A 19,678-nucleotide genomic window follows, 5' to 3' on the forward strand; every position below is an offset into this window, starting at 1 on the left:
GGACGAACAAAAATAATCAAAATGACATATTACCCCTTTGTGGTTCTTAGTGGTCCTTAGTGGTAATAGGTTGACCCTCTCAATTGTTGCACAATTGTTTTTTTTTTCTTTTCTGTTTTTGCACAATCAAATTTTTTTCTAAGACATCTTATAAAATAAAGCTACAGAATAGAATTTTTGCTGGTTTTGTATTGAATCAATCAGTTAAATTTGGTCAATTTATCATTTTCCTATCTGTTTTTACTTAAATTCGAGATGTGCATCAAAATATTGCGCGAAACGTGAAATTACGAGACGTTCAGTGATGACAGCTAGATCGGAAGAACGGAAGTTTTCGGCATTTTACGAGAAAAGTAGTTGAGCTATTCACAAAATGAACTCCGTTAAAAGATCATTATGCTAAGATACCCTGTCCCTTGTCCAAGAGTGCTTGTCGGTTAGGTGGGGGAGGAAGTGTTGGGGGGCGGGGATGGGTTCAGGAAAAATGCCTTCCAGGACCATGCTGGTCGACGCAAATATTGGATCCTCGATAGGCAGTGTCAGATGTTCTACTAGCGCTTGTGCCGACGACATATGCCTGTGTGCAGATTCTTTGATCGAGGTACAGGGGCTGCTAAACATCTCAGCTGAGTTTGCAAACATGGAACGGTATCTGCTTCAGCCTAAGAAGAGTGTACATATACATGTTAATCCTCGGCGTAAAAACAATACACACCTCCCTTTGATATTAAATGGATCAGAGCTTCCTACAGTGAAGAGAGCACTGCATTTGGGAATTATCCGTACAGAGTCTCTACTGAACAATCAAAAAGAAAATGTTGATGAAAATCTTAAAAAGGCAAGAAGAAAAGCATACAGCCTATTTGGAAGTGGTTATCAAGGGCACGAGGGACTCAACATATCCTCTGTGATCCTTCTATACAAGACATACGTGGTACCGGTATTGTTGTATGGATTGGAGCTTTTACTTCCACCAGAAAGCATGATCAATAAGCTTGAACTGTTTCAAAGAAAATTCGTTAAAGAAATCCTTCGGTTACCGGACAACACAGCAAACCCTTCCATTAATCTCATAACTGGAATTTTACCTATTGAAGCGCAAATCCATATTCGTGCACTAACTTTTCTCCATACTTTATTAATGCAAGATGACAATAGTGCTGAAAAAGAAATCCTAACGAGGCAGATCCAAATAAAGTCAGTTAATAGTGCATCTTGGTTTGTAGAAGTGCAAAAGTTCATGTGGTTATATGATCTTGGTTTGATTGAGGATATTCTCCATGATACACCCACTAGAGGCCGTTGGAAAACTATTATACACGGTGCTGTCAACCGATACTGGATTAAGCGCATAGACAATCTTATACCCCTGTACTCTACATTACAATTCCTAGTATATGATACATTTACTCCGGGCAAAGTAATTCCTCTTCTGGCACCAGAGTTTTCGGCAAGAGAATCATACCGGTTGAAGGTTAAGTTGCGGCTGTTATCCGGAACATATTATCTTCAGTCAACCAGAGTGAATTTCAATCAATACGACATTGATCCTACTTGCCAAGTGTGCGGGGAGGCTGTAGAAACTGTTGAGCATTTTGTTTTGAAATGTATCGCATTGGACGGTATTAGGGGTACTATTCTGGGCGACATTGAACATCAATGGAGAGAGATTACAGGAACCGACTTTACAGGGCTAGACGTCAATACTAAGCTAGCCATTATAGTCAACAGTTGGCCTATTGTTAGGAGATATCTCAAGTCCCCTAGTTGTGTGGAGTATCATGACCTTGAGAAGCATTGTGGGCGATTACTATTTGGTTTGGACAGAGCACGGCTATTCCTTCTGTCTGCCTGCGCTGGGCGGGGGCCACAACGTACCAAACACTCTTTCATGCAAAAAGGTTTCATTTAAGTAAATAGCGCTTCTTCCATAAACTGAGCTGTATAAAGTGTGTATCGCGACACGTGTACTGTGGTGATTCGGGTGGTGGACTTAATATAACTGTGATTCTGGTGGTGGAATTTAACGCAATCATCTACGAACCCTGTTCGGTTCCCCTATGTAGGGGGGAGAAGATAAACAAGAAACAAGAAACATGGCCTAGCATGCATAGGACAAGTTGTACATGTTCAAGTTGAATGGGTGCCTGTGCAGTTGGCGTCTGGTGAGGGGGCGGAGGTATGAAACAGCTTGTCTGTAAATTTACAGACTGAGGGTATGGCAGAAGCTATCCAAACGATGGTTGTGCCAATAATTTTCTTTGTCTGCTAAACCATTATGCCCGTACATTCACTTTTAGACCATCACTTGACCACATACTCTGCGGGACACATGACTCATTCCTTGTAAGAACTTGGTGGCATTGAGTTTGCGTTGTTCCCAAAGACGAAATATTTGTTTGTCGTATTGTCTTTTTTTTTTTTTTTTTGGTGTCGCTGCTGTTGCCAGCACAGTTGTCCGCCAGTTCCTCAATGTCAATTTCTGCATCAAGGGCCTGCTTGTGTCTATTTCATGGATGATACTGACTCTAATAACAGAATTTCAGATTTCCTCCTCTGTATTTTTGCAGTCCTGGTCACTAACTATAGGGGCCTTTTACTTAACAAAAATATAGCAATAGATATCACAGGACCAGCTTTTTAATTCACTGCATGCAATACCATATACGAAGTGGATGATACTTCCAAAATAGATGGAGGCAATGCGCTAACAGAAACACTGGAGCAGAGAACAACGTCAGACTTCAGTCTTTGACTACATTAACATTTGAAGCAAGTTGTAATGCAGCAAATGTGAAATGATGTACCATAGTAACACAAGCAGTTGACAGTAAGGTACTTAATTCAGTAGAAGTGGTAGCAACAGAGGAGGGCTCAGTGCTCGTGGCAGCAGTGGATGTAATAGGCACAACAGGAACAGAAGCAACGGTTAACACGGTATATGATGCAGTAGGTAATGCGGTTGTCACAACAGCAGTTAACAAGGAACTCAGTAAAGTAGTTAACGCTGTAGAGCTGACAGAAGGATCGCATGGTACCAGGGAAGATTGAATTGCAGTACAAGAGTAAAGGAAGCATGTGGCAACAGGATACTGGATGCAGTTGGAAATGCAGTGGAGGTAGTGGGTAATACAGAACAGGAGGCTGAATTTGCCATTATAACAGAAGCATGTGATAACGCTGCACTTGATACAGCTGTTGGAGAAGGGCTAGAAGCATGCTTATTTGAGTTGTTTTGGATAATTATTAATTTGGTTCTATCTTGATTGTTTCTGTAACTCTAGCAGGATTGAGGGGGGAACAACTTGGCTTATAAATATTTGTCGAGCCCGCTTGTGGATGCGAAGACATAATTGTCCAAATGGCTGTTCGGTGTATGTGCGTCCGTCCGGATTTGTTTGTCCGGACCATAACTTTGACTTGCATAGAGCAATCTTTGTTTATATTTTGCATGAATGTTAACCTCGGTGAGACGGAGTGTCATACGCAAACCCCAGGTTCCTATCTCAAAGGTCAAGGTCACAGTTTGAGGTCAAAGGTCATGTCAGATGATGGATCTTGTCCGGCCCAGAACTTTGACATGCATTGAGGAATCTTGTTTATATTTGGCATGAATGTTAACCTCAGTGAGACAGAGTGTCTTGCGCAAACCCCAGGTTCCTATCTCAAAGGTCAAGGTTAGTTGGAGGTCAAAGGTCATGTCAGATCTTATCCGGCCCATAACTTTGACATGCATTGAGGAATCTTGTTTATATTCTGCATGAATGTTAAACTCAGTGAGACAGACTATGTCAAAGGTCAAGGTCACAGTTATGGATCAAAGGGCGGGCTCGGCATGTCTTAATCGGACCACCTCTTCCTCTCTGTAATGTGATGTCAAAGCATCATTACCTGTTTATTATGCCAAAATTGTGTTTGGATACTCCTTTGTATTAAATGAAAATGCCTGATGACCTTTGAAAATTTGTTGAAAAAATTAGCAAACTTGTAATTTTAATTACCTGAACTCACTGCCACAAGTCAGATATATGTTTCATGGATGGATAACATGTTGCCAATTAAAAATGACTTTCAGACAAGAGCGGTAGGATATGATGAGAAATATAAGATTATACATGGTGTCGTCAGCTAAAATATGCCAAATTAAACTTGGATAGTTTAAACTTTATGTAAATTTCTTCTGTTAAAATTTTTTTTAACGTCTTAACAAATCTTTTATACAACTTTATATTTCTGAATGTCAGAGCTTCCCGAACAGGAAATAACTTCCCAATCTAGAAATATAAATACATTTTTACCTTGAATTGTATTTAGAGCTGTCAGTCAGCTAAATTATCCTTGAATTGTATTTAGAGCCAGTAAATTATCCTTGCATTATCTGATCAATGCAAACTGAAAAGTTAAAAATAAACTTCAATAAAACGATTACAGAGATGTATTTATAGTATTTCCTTATAACTCCACTGCAATCAATTTGATTGGAGCCTACTTATATTTTATGGTATATATATAGAATTTTGATCAGATATTGATAAATCCTATCAAATTTAATTGGATGTGATTGATAATTTCTAAATTTCAGACATGGTCAAACTGTTACCTTGGTTTTGGGCCAATATAAAAAATTTTAAGCAACATAACATTTAAAGAACTGCATGTTGATGAGTATAAATTTTGTATTTGTCAGAAATAAGTGTTGAAGCATCTAGAAATATTATTTTTTACCAGTCATCAAGCAGGGCTTTATGTAACTTAAGTACTCTGTGAAAGACCAGCAATTCAATATAAATATATGTACGAGCTTCCGGATTGGGAAATTAAGTTTCAAGTTTTTGGACAGTATACCAAGAAAAGCTGTTTTTTTTTTTCATGACAAGCACATAGCAGAGGTGCTTTACATTTTTCTCATTATAAGATTCACATTTTTACATCAAATTGATAGCGTCAGAGGATGAAAAAATTTGGATGTATTTGTGAATTTATAAGTGAAATGTTCAACTAATTTAAATCTTGTTATTTTTTCAGTCAACAGCCAGCTTCCACACATAAATATTAGTGCAAGCGAAGTGGAAAAATACCCAGATTTTTGTGTACTGCTGACAAAAATAGCATCTTATATTCAACCAGATGGTGTCTCAACTCAGACAAGTAAAGATCTTAAACAGGTAATTCTGTTTAGGTATTTCTGTTTCACTTTTAAGGGGCCACCAGGGCCGCGTGGTTAAGGTCACTGACTTGCCTCTCACTGCTGTTGGGTCAAAATACTATTTGGGGACTTCAGAATTCTTTCATATGAGAAAGCTATTCATTTGGGTTGTGGAATATAGTTCTCAAGAGGGGCACTAGACTGGCTCCCATCCCTATGTTTGTTCTTATTTACATATATCAGTTCTCTTCATTAAGAGGGAAGTAACTCCAGAAGGTTGTTTCTACATTGAGATTTTTTATTGCCCCTGGCTCCGAACATAGGTTCAGCCATCAGATAAAATTGTGCTATTTTAGAGGCGTAAAATTTTCTTATAAAATGTTTCCAGTATTTATATAAAAATAACCATGCAGCCAGGGAGCCAGGCTAGAGGGGCACCTGCAGTCTTCTTCCCGATCACAGTCCGGGGTGTAACTTTTTCAAGTTATCGCAGTTTATAACCCATTCGAGTTATTGCTTATACTTTCATAACTTGTTTCAGTTATCATAAAATATTACAAAGCCCTCCTGCGCCAATTCCTCATTTTAAATGAGACTAATGCAATTATTTCCTGAATCCTTGACCTTTTATCTTTCCAGCTATGCAGTAAAAATTTTTATGCAAGGCTGATAATGTTTTACACAAAGGTTTTAAAGCTGTAAAACTCTTAACATCCCATTATGCTTATCAGGTCATGATCAGACTAAAAGAGAATTTGATTAACCACAGTTAATGCTACTAATTTCACTTTAAAGGTCACTTTGTGAGAACAGCAAAAAGACTTTTTGAATAACTTACCTGAGTTAACTATATTTTATAACTAATACAGGTTATAAAATGCTTGAAAAAGTAACTTAAATAGGTTACATAACTTAAAACAGTTACACCCCTGACTGGATCAGAACATGGAAAATCGGCATTTGATGTATATTTCATGTTGGTGTGACATTTAACCCAGCAAGTAAAAAACAGTTTCTTTTAACCCTTAGCCTGCTGCAGGCGAATTTAACAGCCTTTGCAAACAGCTTGGAACCAGATCAGACGCCGATTAAATCGGCTACTGATCAGGTTCCAAGCTGTTTGCTACTCTGACAATATTTCTTCCAATTTTGGAGCAAATTGAATGAACTTTACAATTTTAGCAGATGACATTTCCAGCGGACGACAATTTATCTAGCATGCTAAAGGTAAAGGAGAAAGACATTCATTCTTCTCCTTTCCTTAATAATCATGTTAATTTGTTGTTGTAATTGTACAAATCTGTAATGTACTCTTTGGAATCGATATGTTTAAACTAAAAAACAGTTTCTTTTTTAAAAGTCATTAGAAATGCAGTACTGTAAGTTTGCTGTTCATTATTTTTTCAGTAGACAACTACTAACGTGTTTTCAAGACTTAAACTTGCAAAGACCTTGGAAGTATTTTTTTATAGCATTGAACTTTTATTGTAAAATACTGAATGAGATCAAGTGAAAGTACCGGCGTCATTGAGGAGTCAGTTGTGCAGCAAGGTTTTAATCTGTGACTCCTAAATTGAGAGCTGTTGTTTATGTATTTAAGGTCAAAGCAACTTGCAAACTTAAATATACCCTTTAATGAAAAAAAATCTATCAAAAACAATATCATACATGAAAGAACCAAATAGCAGCTCTAAATATGTGTATTTTTTGGTATTAAAAAGTAGCCCTCCTTATGCTAAACAATATGAAAAAGTAGCCCTCCTTATGCTAAACAATATGAAAAAGTAGCCCTCCTTATGCTAAACAATATGAAATGATCTGTTTGTATTTGTGTGTAGGCAGAAGAAGTGTTAAGGCATGAGAAGCATTCCTGGTTGTTGAACCACATTCTATATCTGGAGGTTCAGGAACTGCTGCTGGATTATGAGCTAAAGAGTCAAGACATTTCTCTCTCATCTAGAGATCAACAGGTAAATCTCACCATTTTCTTGACAGTTTTTCATTTTTTCATGAGATTGACAGGTAAACCTAATTTGTTTTTTTTTTCACATGAGAGCAACAGGGAAATCTGAATCATTTTCTAACAAGAACAGCTCATAATTCTCACTATTGTACAGTTTATCATTTTCTTGTTAACTCAACAGATAAATCTCACCATTTTCACATAAGCTCAAAATGTTATTCTTACCATGTTCTCACAAGACCATCTGGTAAATCTTGTCATTTTCTGTTAGACAAACGTTTTCTTGATGTTATCTTGTAAGACTCTTTCTTGACATGGATGCACTTTCTTTTGTATCTTGTTCACAGTCAGGGGTCGTACCTCTACAAGTTACTTTCTAGAATGGATGTGTTATTATGAACAGGTTGAATTTAATTGTTTCCCTTAACCACATGCTAATTTAAATCTCTTCTGTAAATTACTTTTTAGTCAAGGTAACTTTACCCGCCCGCTTAGCTCAGTAGGTAGAGCGTTGGTCTACGGATCGCGGGGTCGCGAGTTCGATCCTCGGGCGGGGCGTATGTTCTCCGTGACTATTTGATAAACGACATTGTGTCTGAAATCATTAGTCCTCCACCTCTGATTCATGTGGGGAAGTTGGCAGTTACTTGCGGAGAACAGGTTTGTACTGGTACAGAATCCAGGAACACTTGTTAGGTTAACTGCCCGCCGTTACATGACTGAAATACTGTTGAAAAATGGCGTTAAACCCAAAACAAAACAAAAACAAGATAACTTTATTGAGTTATATCTATTCAAGTACTACAAAGAGCTAAAATCTTTCTTTTTTTAGTGAGACAACTTTTCTGTGCAGTAAGCCAGTATATACAATAATTTTATTTTAAAGTTTAATCATTGAACATAAAAATTTGGTTCATTTGAACATAACCTTTGTACCAAGACTTTGAAATAGGGGATTATGAGTATCATCTGCAGCAGAATTAGGGCAATAGATCCATTTATTATATATGACTAAAAAGTCATTATTGTTAGTTAGAAAGCAAGGACCTACGTTCCATCATTTTATCTAAAAGTTGAATGGATGGTAGAAATAAAAATGAAATTTTAAATTTTAACGTGATTATTTTCTTTTTGTCCATATTTTGGACAGCTCGGTGTGTAAAGGAGCTAGCTTTTATAGCAAGCGGAAGTAGTTTTATCAACTAAATGTATTAAGTGATTTTAAAAGTAATTTGAGCCGTGCCATGAGAAAACCAACATAGCATCCGCGAAGCCTGGTCAGGATCCATGCTGTTCGCTATCAGTTTCTCCAATTCCAATAGGCTTTAAAAGCGAACAGCATGTATCCTGATCAGACTGCCCAGATGTGCAGGCTGGTCTGGATCCATGCTGGTCACAAACCCACTATGTTGGTTTTCTCATGGCACGGCTCATTTGTACAAGAGTGACCCTTAAGTGACTGGTTAAGGTGATTGCTATTTTGACAAAATAGAGAAATAAGTTCTCTTCTTGAACACATTAAGAAAGCTCATTTTATATCATAACTTGACCTGAAGAGAAAAACTTTAATTTTCTAAAATGCCAGAAATGCTAGATTGTTATTTAGTAATATTTACTCTTCGAAGAAGGAATAGAATATTCCATTTGTAAGCAGTCAAAACTTACACCAGTATATAAGAACATGGGAAGATACTTCTTTCATCATACATGTGGAATAGCTCATGGTGCACAGTTGGTCATGCTGCAGCTCAGGTCAGTTGTTAGCTAAGCCTAAGGTTTTACTTTAGATATAATACTACTTCTTTTCATGAATCATTTGACAGATGTTGGTTAGATAGAAGATCTAAAGGTCAAGGTTCACAGGTAAGCAGCCTAAATTCATAGTGTTTGTGCCCTCTTGTGCTTCTACCCCTAAAAATGCTGGTGTGTCTGACACAAAATTGTCAAGTTTACGATTTTTTTGCCCACATTTCAGTTCCACAAGATCTTACAGCAATGTCTGACACAAGCAGAAATAGGTGATTACCTAGACTTCAGTCCAGATCCCAGTTCCAAAGTCACCACCCTAGGACTCAGTAGGGAGGAATTAAGTGCCCAGAATCCATATAAAAAGGTAAATAATACGTTGGCTTCCTGAAAACAATAATTTAGAAATTCTGTTAGTTTTGAAAATGAAAGAATAGAAGGGGAAATATGCATGAAAAAGTGTAGTTTTATGAGAGTACTTAAGGTAATGGACCCTTAGTGACAATCAGCAATTTACCTGAGATTACGTTATCTCCCGATGTTTCTTCGGCATGTTCTGACTGCTAATGTAGTTCGTACGGGCAACCAGATGGAGAATGCCGAAGTCCTATATGGTGAAAATGTAAATGCCTGGAAATTACTGATATTCATTACGGGTCCATTACCTTAATCTATGTGCTTGACTTCACCATAAAAAATCAATCCTTCTCAGAATTAGATATAACGGGGGAAAAAAGCTGAAGAACTAGTACCTATGCCTTTTGAAAAAAAAAAGTATGATACCCTTGTTTATGTTTTGAAGAAAAATGTTTTGTTGCCAGTGACTGCCATCAGTATGAATTGTTAGTGCTGTGTCTTCATGGTGATGTAACGTATACATGTATATCATTACAGCATTTACAGTCATTACAACAGGCTTTAATACCAGAGATAGAAGAAAGATTGAGAAAAAAGTGTGAAACTTTGGTTGTTGCACATGATCCACAGAATTCATCCACAGGTATTCCTTTAATCCTTAATTGCTTATTTAATTGTGATTAGAATGAAAAAACTTACACATTTACATATACAGTTAATAGAATATTTACTGATGGAATCATAACGTGGCTCAATTTTGGTTGTCAGTAAAACAAAGAAGGAAATCAAGCGTTCTGTATTCTGCGGTAAACAGCAGTTGACACATGAACAAATGAGAGAACATGATGATGTCAAATTACCTCATGATGTGTGGTTCGTTACTACTCCTCATGAATGCAGTTCTGCATTTTTGGGGCATATAGCATTGCTTTTGTACGTCCCAAAATCTTGTGTCCAACTCCTTCGACACTGTTAACCTGATCTGCCTGATCTGCTACAAACTTTCACAGATCAAAAGGCTTGATGTTTAGTTGACCATAAAGGAAGGAATTTTTTCTGACTATGTTTACCGCAGTTGTGGCCCTTTGATAGTTTTTGCTATATATGGAATATAGAGAAAAATCTTGTGTGTCTAACTCCTCCCGCACTATTGGCCTGATTGGCTTCAAACTTCCACAGGTGAACAAGCTTGATACGCAGATGACATAAAGGAAGGAATTTTTTCTGTGAATATTTTTCTGAAGTTATGGCCCTTTGATAGTTTTTGCTATATAGAGTATGGCACAGTATGTTGGAGCATCCGTGTCATATGGACACAATTTCTAGTTTATCACAACATGTTAGGATGAAAAATACCTGTTTAAGTAAGTGATGTCAAAGACTTCAATTAAAGTGGGCTCTATTTGGGATTTGATGTGGTGATTGTTTGGTTTAAGAGTATGTGATTCACATTAAAATGTTTTAATTTCTTTGCTTTAAACCAGGCCAATTTGTTGTCTTCATCCTTTCCAGAAAGTACAAAATTAACATTTGCCAAATCGTCCCAGTTACCAGCTATAGTTGAGAATGATAAGCATCACCTAGAAGAAGAAAAACATCAGCTGAAAGAGGACTTTGTCAAAAAGGATAAACAGTTTGCAGCATATTATCAGGTTTATTTTGCATGCTCCCTATTCAACATAAAACATGAAAAGATTTATAATGTAATAATGACTGTAGAATCATTTAAGAAATAATGTGTAGCAAAAGAGTGTTTTAACACTATTAATGCATGATGGGGGGGGGGGGGGGGGGGGGGGGGGGTTATACAATGGTGTAATAATTTGACGAGGGCACAGCCCGAGTGAAATTATTTGTTCAACGTATTACTACCTGAGTGTATAAATGGTGTTAAAACACTGTTTTGCTATAAATTATTTCAGTTCTGATATGCCTTTAATCTAAACAGTAGATAGAATATAGAAGCGCTCTTTCTTGGTCGCAACAAAAACTTTGACGTTACCGTGACGTCATTCTAGCATAAGAGTGTTTTAACAGAGAATTAATATTAAACAGTGACATCTTAATTTAAGGTCAGTATTTGCCAGAAAGTTGAATTAATGACAAGTTGTTATACAAGAAAGTAAAACAAGTAGTAAGATAATTTTGGATCAGTATCTGGAATTATTATCGAGTTGTTGTAAGCCTGGGTGAGCAGAGCTAATGACCTATCAAAGAAGCATGATAAAGCAGGGAATTTGAAACACAAAATTAACATATTTTTTGTGTATTTACAGTACTATGAATAAGATCTAAAAATAATATATATTTTTAACACAGGAGCCTGAAATTCTATCTATAATGCTCCAAATGGCTAAATATAAAAATTACCCCTCCTATATATATAAAAAAAGAACAGGAATGAAACAAAACCGTACCCCGCCCACTTTTTGTAAACAAGAAACTTCGAAAAACAGAAAAGCATCTCTATACGAGCGGTCTTATTTTGAAGAGGACAAAAAAATATACTAGAAACACTGCTTACTTTAAACTGTCTTCCTTTTAACTAACACAAAATCATCATTTTCAATACCTTTTCGTTCATCGCCGAAACCATTGCGTGACGTCACATATACATGTACCTGTTTCACAGCCTCGCAGTTAATTCGATGTACTTTCACTTCGATAAGAAATAAAGGTAAGATATTGTTTATGTTCTATATTTTATTGTTCATTTTTCCATGAATAAAAATTATATATTTGCATTTGTTTGTCAATGTATTCAACTAATATTTTCAAAACAAAAACGTAAACAAAAGGGGAAGTAACTCCATTATTCACTGGAGGGAAATTTAAAAATTGGAAACTTCCATAGTGACTATTTTTTATTATGGCAGATAACCTGAGCGCTGCGATATGGTATGGAAATCCTGTGTTTTTTATAAAAATGTTGCATTTGACCCTTAATTAGTTATGACACATCGAAGTGAAAGTATATCGAATTAACTGCGAGGCTGTGAAACAGGTACATGTATGTGACGTCACGCAATGGTTTCGGCGATGAACGAAAAGGTATTGAAAATGATGATTTTATGTTAGTTAAAAGGAAGACAGTTTACAGTAAGCAGTGTTTCTAGTATATTTTTTTGTCCTCTTCAAAATAAGACCGCTCGTATAGAGATGCTTTTCTGTTTTTCGAAGTTTCTTGTTTACAAAAAGTGGGCGGGGTACGGTTTTGTTTCATTCCTGTTCTTTTTTTATATATATAGGAGGGGTAATTTTTATATTTAGCCATTTGGAGCATTATAGATAGAATTTCAGGCTCCTGTGATTTTTAATAAAAAAATTTCTAGATTTGAAGTAAATATCTAAAGATAAAACGAGCCGTGTCATGAGAAAACCAACATAGTGGGTTTGCGACCAGCATGGACCCAGACCAGCCTGCGCATCCGTGCAGTCTGGTCAGGATCCATGCTGTTCGCTTTTAAAGCCTATTGGAATTGGAGAAACTGTTAGTGAACAGCATGGATCCTGACCAGACTGCGCGGATGCGCAGGCTGGTCTGGATCCATGCTGGTCGCAAAGCCACTATGTTGGTTTTCTCATGACACGGCTCAAATATTTTGTGAAAGATGGGTACTGGATATTATTTGCAACATTGTGTTGTATATCATGATTATACCTTGTGACCAACTGGGCAAGAAGCTTTGCCATGTTATATATTAATTTAAATATTGATGTGTTACATGTAATTTGAATTGTTGTAATATGGTCGTAATAAAGAATAAAGTATTGTTGCATGTAATCTATGTGTAAAATTGATCTCTTTTTTTTCAGAAACTGCTAGATTCATTAGGTCTGTTAGAAACTCTCATATCTAAGTTCAAACTGGAGAAGCAGTCAGAACACGACACGATAACAACAGAATGGCTGTATGCTAAATGTGATGCTATGTGCCTTAAGATCAGGTAAGATTGTACAGCAGGCTCTAATTAATCATTGATACCAGATCTCTCGCGGGTTAAGAGAAATAGTGTTTTCAAAATAACTGCTATCTAGTACTGGTATTTGATGCTAAATGAAATTCACCCACTGTGACATATAGAGAATAACAGGCCACTGTCTTCATATCAATGTTAGCAGATCGAGGTTGATATTGGCTGGTGAAGTTCATCAAACCCCTTCCACCATATCTGCTGAGCCTAATAAAATTGTTATCAAAAGACAGTTGTCTGATATTTATCATGAAACTCGTAACCTGCCTTAAACAAGGTATAACCTCATCTCTTATTTTGTAAAAATTGACTTCTGAAGCAAAAAATGAATTCATATTTTACGGATTTGAAAATTTATCTGCTCCTAAAACATCTGGAAGAAACAATACGGCAGCCATATTAAATTCAACTTAGACAATGTTTATTGACCTCTTGATATTCTTATTAAAAAATTACTATTAAAAAGATAGCAGTAAAATAAACTTTTACCTGCGTAAAAATAAAAAATCATCCTCTTGAATAAATCAGAACATGCTTTTATTTCCACATATATTTTAACATGATTCAGGTAGCTACATGGCCCAAGTCCTGAAAATTTCTCTTCTAGACTAAAGTTTAATGACCTGATATCAGAGCTCCAGATAAGCTTTTGACGCAATTGGGTATTTACCCATCACTTTTTGTCTGAATTGGGTACTGGAAATTTGAATTGGGTAAAAATAATATCATTATCCAGCCTTTTCCGAAGTAATTGGGTATTTGCTAAAACCAATTGGGTATTTTACCAATCTCGCACTAACAAATGAGTATTTTTTGCTTACAGTATACATGGTATATATCATTAAACAGGACTGACTAAGTACCTAAGTACTTTAATGGCGCCCTTCAATGTTTAATACAAAAATGTATTTAAAATTGTAATGAATGTTCCATACTGTTGTTTTCTTTTTCACTTTTAATGCAATCAGAGATCAGTTCATCCACAATATCCCGAACGATGTGGTCACCGCAATATGCATTCTCCCAAAAAATGTCATCCAGTATTGATGACACTACATCGTCACAAACAGATAACTGTCATTGTTGAACAGCAAAATATCCCACTAATTTGTTTGTTTGTGCTGCAACAATGTTTTTTTTCTGCAACCTCTTTACAATTTATTGTCGTAAAATTGTTTACAAAGCGTCCAAATACACCGATCACATGGTTCGCACAGGCCATGAAAAGTCCTTGAATTTGATTCCTACTCCTTGAAAACTACTTGAATTTTGTAACAGTCAGAAACTACTTGAAAACTACTTTAATTTAGGAAAAAACGTACAAAAGATGACAAATAGTCCTTAAATTAGTCGGGTGCGAAGTGAAAACGGACAAACATAATAAACGGACCAAAATAAACTAAAAAACGATGAAAAAAAAAACAACCGTTAGGGCCATTAGGGCCTGCCATGGAGTCGGCGATAGTATGGTACGGTACTGTACTTTACGGGTTTTATGCTCTTTCAAGTAATTTTCACACTGTGTAATTTATCCGCGATGTGTTGAACGTAAATCTTGTGCTACATTGTTTAATTTTGTCCTAAATTGGATTTAAATTGGCTATTTCATGTCTCAGCAACAGTGACATTGCGCCCATTTTAGTCCTTGAAAATGGAGGAAAACTACTTGAAAACTCCTTGAAAACTACTTGAATTTTTTTTGGGAAAGTCTGTATGAACCATGGATCAGCCGACTGAATGGTCCTGTGATTTTTCCTATAAATTGCAACCTGTTCTGCGGTAACGTATAACCAGTCAGTCAAAACCAGCATTAAAGTCTCGTACCCGTTCTAGTAATAAGGAAAATGCGATACGCAAGCGTTTTTTTACGAATTGGGTATTAGGAATTCTACTTGCGTTTCAGTACGCACACTGTATGAATTCATTTGGGTTTCTGCAATTTTAATTGCGTAAATACGCAAATACGCAGCTTATCTGGAGCTCTGTGATATCAAAAAAATATAATATCAGGTAAGTGATACCAGGCACATTGCATAGTAGTTGCATGATTAGGATCAGTAGACCATTTGGTTTCTGCTCAATAACAAGAGAATTCTTGAGCCAACAGTCAACAAACTTTATAAATGATTGCCTATGGTCAGTAGGTGACCCCCTATTGTTTTGGGTTTCAATACGTCAAACATCTTAGTCACGATGATGTTGAGACTGAAAATTTCTTGTGCAAATGTGTATTAGAAGGTTAGAATTCAAAGGTCAATGTAAAACTTATGTTGAAACAGAAAACAGTTTCAGATCAATATCTGGAGTACTTTTGGGCTTGTGGTCATCAAAGGATGATTGCCTGTGGTCAGCTGATGACCACCCTATCGTTTTTGGGGTCAGCCCCTCGAGTAAGGGCACTGTGACCTATATAGATTGAAAACAGATTCTAATAAATTCTTGGAGTAAACTTGGACCTATGGTCATTGGATTTACATGTAATTATGATGACCACAGTTATATATGAGATCATAAGTTCAAAGGTGAAGGTCTTGGCATACAGAATGATATTTTCAATTACCTCCTTCAGGCCATCATGGGGTGTGGGGGAATGTTGTTCTACAAAAATCTCTTGTTGCAACGGAGATGTGAAAAAGAGATTTTTTGCATTTTGAATCAACAAGAACCGCTAAAACAGAACTAAAGTATACAATGTCGTTTTTATTGGCATTGATAATATTTTCCTATCTTTCAGGCTTGTTGAGTTACAGATTTTATGTGATACATATACAGTAGAAACATTAGAGTCATTAAAAATCATCAGGTAAATACAACAACATAATTATGCAATAATATAATCTGTCTTTAGAAATTTGTGGAACTTGTTATGTAACAGTTCAGGCCTCCTAGTGAAACCTTTAAAACCTTTAAAAACCTTTAATTTCAGAGCAAACCTTTAAAACCTTTAAATCTTTTGAAAAAACCTTTAAAACGGCCAAATAGCCTGATATTTTCACTCAGAACCTATATTTTTGTTCAAACTGCTTGCCGTGCCAGTTTAAAGCAAGAAATGGTTATACTACTGTATTTCTTCCCCCCTTTTAAGTGTTGTTATTAGGATACTGCTTGTGTATCTTTCATCTTGAGTTTTTCAGAATGCTGTTGTGTTCTCCAGACCACATACATGTAATAAATACATACATGTGATACATCCCGGATTGTCCAGGATTGTCCCGGAAATTACATACTCGTCCCAGTGTCCCGGACAGTCTTGAATTGTCCCAGAAAAATAAAAATACAGGAACAAATAAAAATAATCCCCCAAAAAACTTGTTTTTTTTGTCTATGACTTGTTGAATTTTAGACAATAAACAGTCTCCGGTGTCACATTGTTTCTTCCTAATCAATTTCATGCCCTCGAGCGGGACACGTGTTGATTAAGTCCGCTTTGATCACGCGACGATCTTTTGATGACACTGATTTAGTTACAGTCAGTTATTATGATGACCCTGATTAAGAACTGACAGGATTATGCAATCAATAACTGTTTTATGGTACTTAAATTAGGAACAATAGTCGTAAATCTGTTTGTTTTAGCACATTGGCGGTAAAGCTACATGTAGCCTTTATGGAAGAGATTATTGAAAACGGTCAATTAAACGATAATTATTTTAAAAGGTTGTAATAATTTAAGATCAAGAGCGATTGTCACGCATTCTAAATTAAAATATTGAATGCCTTTGCCGACGGACCCATGGAAATTGACCCGACTCCAAATATCTGATATTGGCGATTTTATTTACAAGATATATTTTATTCCTTTAAGGATTCAATTTAATTTTTAGCTCATCTGATTTTTTGAAAAAAAATGATGAGTTATTGTCATCACTTGAGCGGTTGTCGGCGTCGGCGTCTGCGTCGGCGTTGCTTGGTTAAGTTTTATGTTTAGGTCAGCTTTTCTCCTAAACTATCAAAGCTATTGCTTTGAAACTTGGAATACTTGTTCACCATCATAAGCTGACCCTGTATAGCAAGAAACATAACTCCATCTTGCATTTTGCAAGATTTATGGCCCCTTTTGTACTTAGAAAATATCAGATTTCTTGGTTAAGTTTTATGTTTAGGTCAACTTTTCTCCTAAACTATCAAAGCTATTGCTTTGAAACTTGGAATACTTGTTCACATCATAAGCAGACCCTGTACATCAAGAAACATAACTCCATCTTGCTTTTTGCAAGAATTATTGCCCTTTTGGACTTAGAAAATCAGTTTTCTTGGTTAAATTTTATGTTTAGGTCAACTTTTATCCTAAACTATCAAAGCTATTGGTTTAAAACTTGCAACAGTTTTTCACCATCATAAGTGGACCCTGTACAGCAAGAACATAACTCCATCCTGCTTTCTGCAAGAATGATGGCCCCTTTTGGACTTAGAAAATATCAGATTTCTTGGTTAGTTTATGTTTAGGTCAACTTTTTCTCTTAAACCATCAAAACTATTGCTTTAAAACTTGCAACTGTTGTTCACCATCATAAGCTGACCCTGTAAAGCAAGCAACATAACTCCATCCTGCTTTTTGCAATAATTATTGCCCTTTTGGACTTAGAAAAATCATTTTCTTGGTTGAATATTATGTTTAAGTCAACTTTTCTCATAAACTATCAAAGCTATTGCTTTAAAACTTGCAACAGTTTTTCACCATCATAAGTGGACACAGTACATCAAGAAACATAACTCTATCCTGCTTTTTGCAAGAATGATGGCCCTTTTTAGACTTAGAAAATCATGGGTAGGACAATATTTCTATTATACAAAAAAGATCAGATGAGCGTCAGCACCCGCAAGGCGGTGCTCTTGTTAAATAAATGTTTAAGCCTTAGAATGATACCAAATTAGCTAGAATCTAAATCACGATGACCAGGTTGATTCTTCATATATACATGTAGTAAGTCTCCTAATTCTGTTCACCTCGGGAACGCAATAAATTCACGTGCCGAACTATAGATGTGTATTACCCGTACAATGTATTTACCTCCCTTGGAAAGCTAGACTACATTTGCAGCAAATTAAACAGTAAGTGAGTGAACAATGTTTATCTCGCAAAACTACATGTAATATTACGATATTTTTGCATGAAACAGACGAATACCAATGTCACGATGTATGTCCCAGACAAAAGGTAAAAATCCCGGAAATTTTAACTCAGAATCCCGGAAATGTTCTGAAAAATTATGGCATGTATGAGTAAAAACCTATATATATTATGTGTTTTCAACGAGAATTCCGACAAAAATAGCCTTTATTTACTCTTTATTTTTTAATATTTTACACTAAAAGGCCTTTATTTCCATAGATAGGAGCCTTTATAAAAACCTTTATTTTTGTTCAGGCCTGCTAGGAGGCCTGTATGTAGCAACTTTGAATATGATCGTATAAGTAATTGCATTATTAAACAAATTTGCAACCAGTGGGATATAAGAAATGAAGTCCAATACACATGGTTTTAAAGTAATTAAAAATGAAATTCTTAGTTTCCTGCTTTTATCACTATCTGATGTCTGCATTTGTAGGAATAAATAGAATGTCATATTCCATCTTCGAAGTTCAGTCAAGAAGGGTAAAAAGACAGGTGATATTTGTCTTGAAGCTCATTTTGTTTCTAAATTGCAAATAGGGCCACTTCCAATTTTCATAAAATTTGCTCATATAAAAGGCCATCTATATCTGTTAAAAACCTGTATTTTTTTTTAAAAAAAAAAAGCTTGTAGTTTTACTTATTTTTACCTTGTATTGAGAAAAACTTTAATTTTAGCCATTGTGACCGTGACCTTTTTTTTTTTGAAATGTCATTATTTAGGAAACATTTGGATGATGCATACAGAGACAGTGAAAAGGAAAAGCTTCATAGGCAACAGGCTATAAAGGCGTATGATTCTGTCGGTGATGGTTTCGAAGAGATTGTAGCAGAGTTTGGTAAAATGAAGGCAGAATTAGAAAATAAACAATGGGCCTTGGCAGAATTTGACAAGAGTAATGAGCAGAAGGGCACCGCCACTTGAATGATGATCTAAATACATTTTAGGTTATAGAGAGCTATTTATTGTTGCCACATAATGTGCTTCAGAATACTGTACTACATGTATAGTGCTGAAAAGAAAATGTTGCAATAAAAGTGTTTATACGAGATATTTTATTGCCGAATAAAGTATTCAAAGAAATTTGTTTTGTTGCTGATGGTATATCAGAGGAGTGTTATTTTATGGAGGAACTGTATAACTTGTTAGCTTACCTGAGCAAGAAGTGAACATGGTTGAGATACTGTGGTCATGCTGTGTCAATTGTGCGTGCATCCGGTTGTCCCGTCATAAACAATTTCTTTAAATGACATCTCCAAAAGCACTATTATTATTTAAAGTCGATTTTGATGAATCTTTGCCAGGATGTTCCTTGGGTAGTCCTCTACCACACCTGTTGAATATAGGGGCTGCCAGAGCTAAAAATCGAAAAATCTTC

General features: G+C 36.0%; 1 protein-coding gene across 1 annotated transcript; it reads left to right on the forward strand.

The window, feature by feature from the left end:
- Nucleotides 1-214: 214 nt before the first annotated feature.
- Nucleotides 215-19,384, forward strand: LOC123548853 (HAUS augmin-like complex subunit 4). Its single transcript, XM_045336444.2, has 9 exons — nt 215-353; nt 5,026-5,165; nt 6,985-7,116; nt 9,085-9,222; nt 9,750-9,855; nt 10,725-10,864; nt 13,029-13,159; nt 15,921-15,989; nt 19,023-19,384. Exons 1-9 carry the CDS (start codon nt 305-307, stop codon nt 19,222-19,224), a joined length of 1,107 nt encoding a protein of 368 aa, XP_045192379.2. The 5' UTR covers nt 215-304; the 3' UTR covers nt 19,225-19,384.
- Nucleotides 19,385-19,678: the final 294 nt, after the last annotated feature.

The sequence above is a fragment of the Mercenaria mercenaria genome, chromosome 6 (genome assembly GCF_021730395.1).
Source record: "Mercenaria mercenaria strain notata chromosome 6, MADL_Memer_1, whole genome shotgun sequence".
Taxonomy (NCBI): Eukaryota; Metazoa; Mollusca; class Bivalvia; order Venerida; family Veneridae; genus Mercenaria; species Mercenaria mercenaria.

What these genes read in the sequence shown, in the direction of transcription:
- LOC123548853 (XM_045336444.2), top strand. Translation starts at nt 305, where the DNA reads ATGACAGCTAGATCGGAAGAACGGAAGTTTTCGGCATTTTACGAGAAA. An exon ending in TCTCATCTAGAGATCAACAG is followed by an intron (nt 7,117 to 9,084) that starts GTAAATCTCACC and finishes CCCACATTTCAG; the next exon opens with TTCCACAAGATCTTACAGCA. An exon ending in TCCACAGAATTCATCCACAG is followed by an intron (nt 9,856 to 10,724) that starts GTATTCCTTTAA and finishes CATCCTTTCCAG; the next exon opens with AAAGTACAAAATTAACATTT.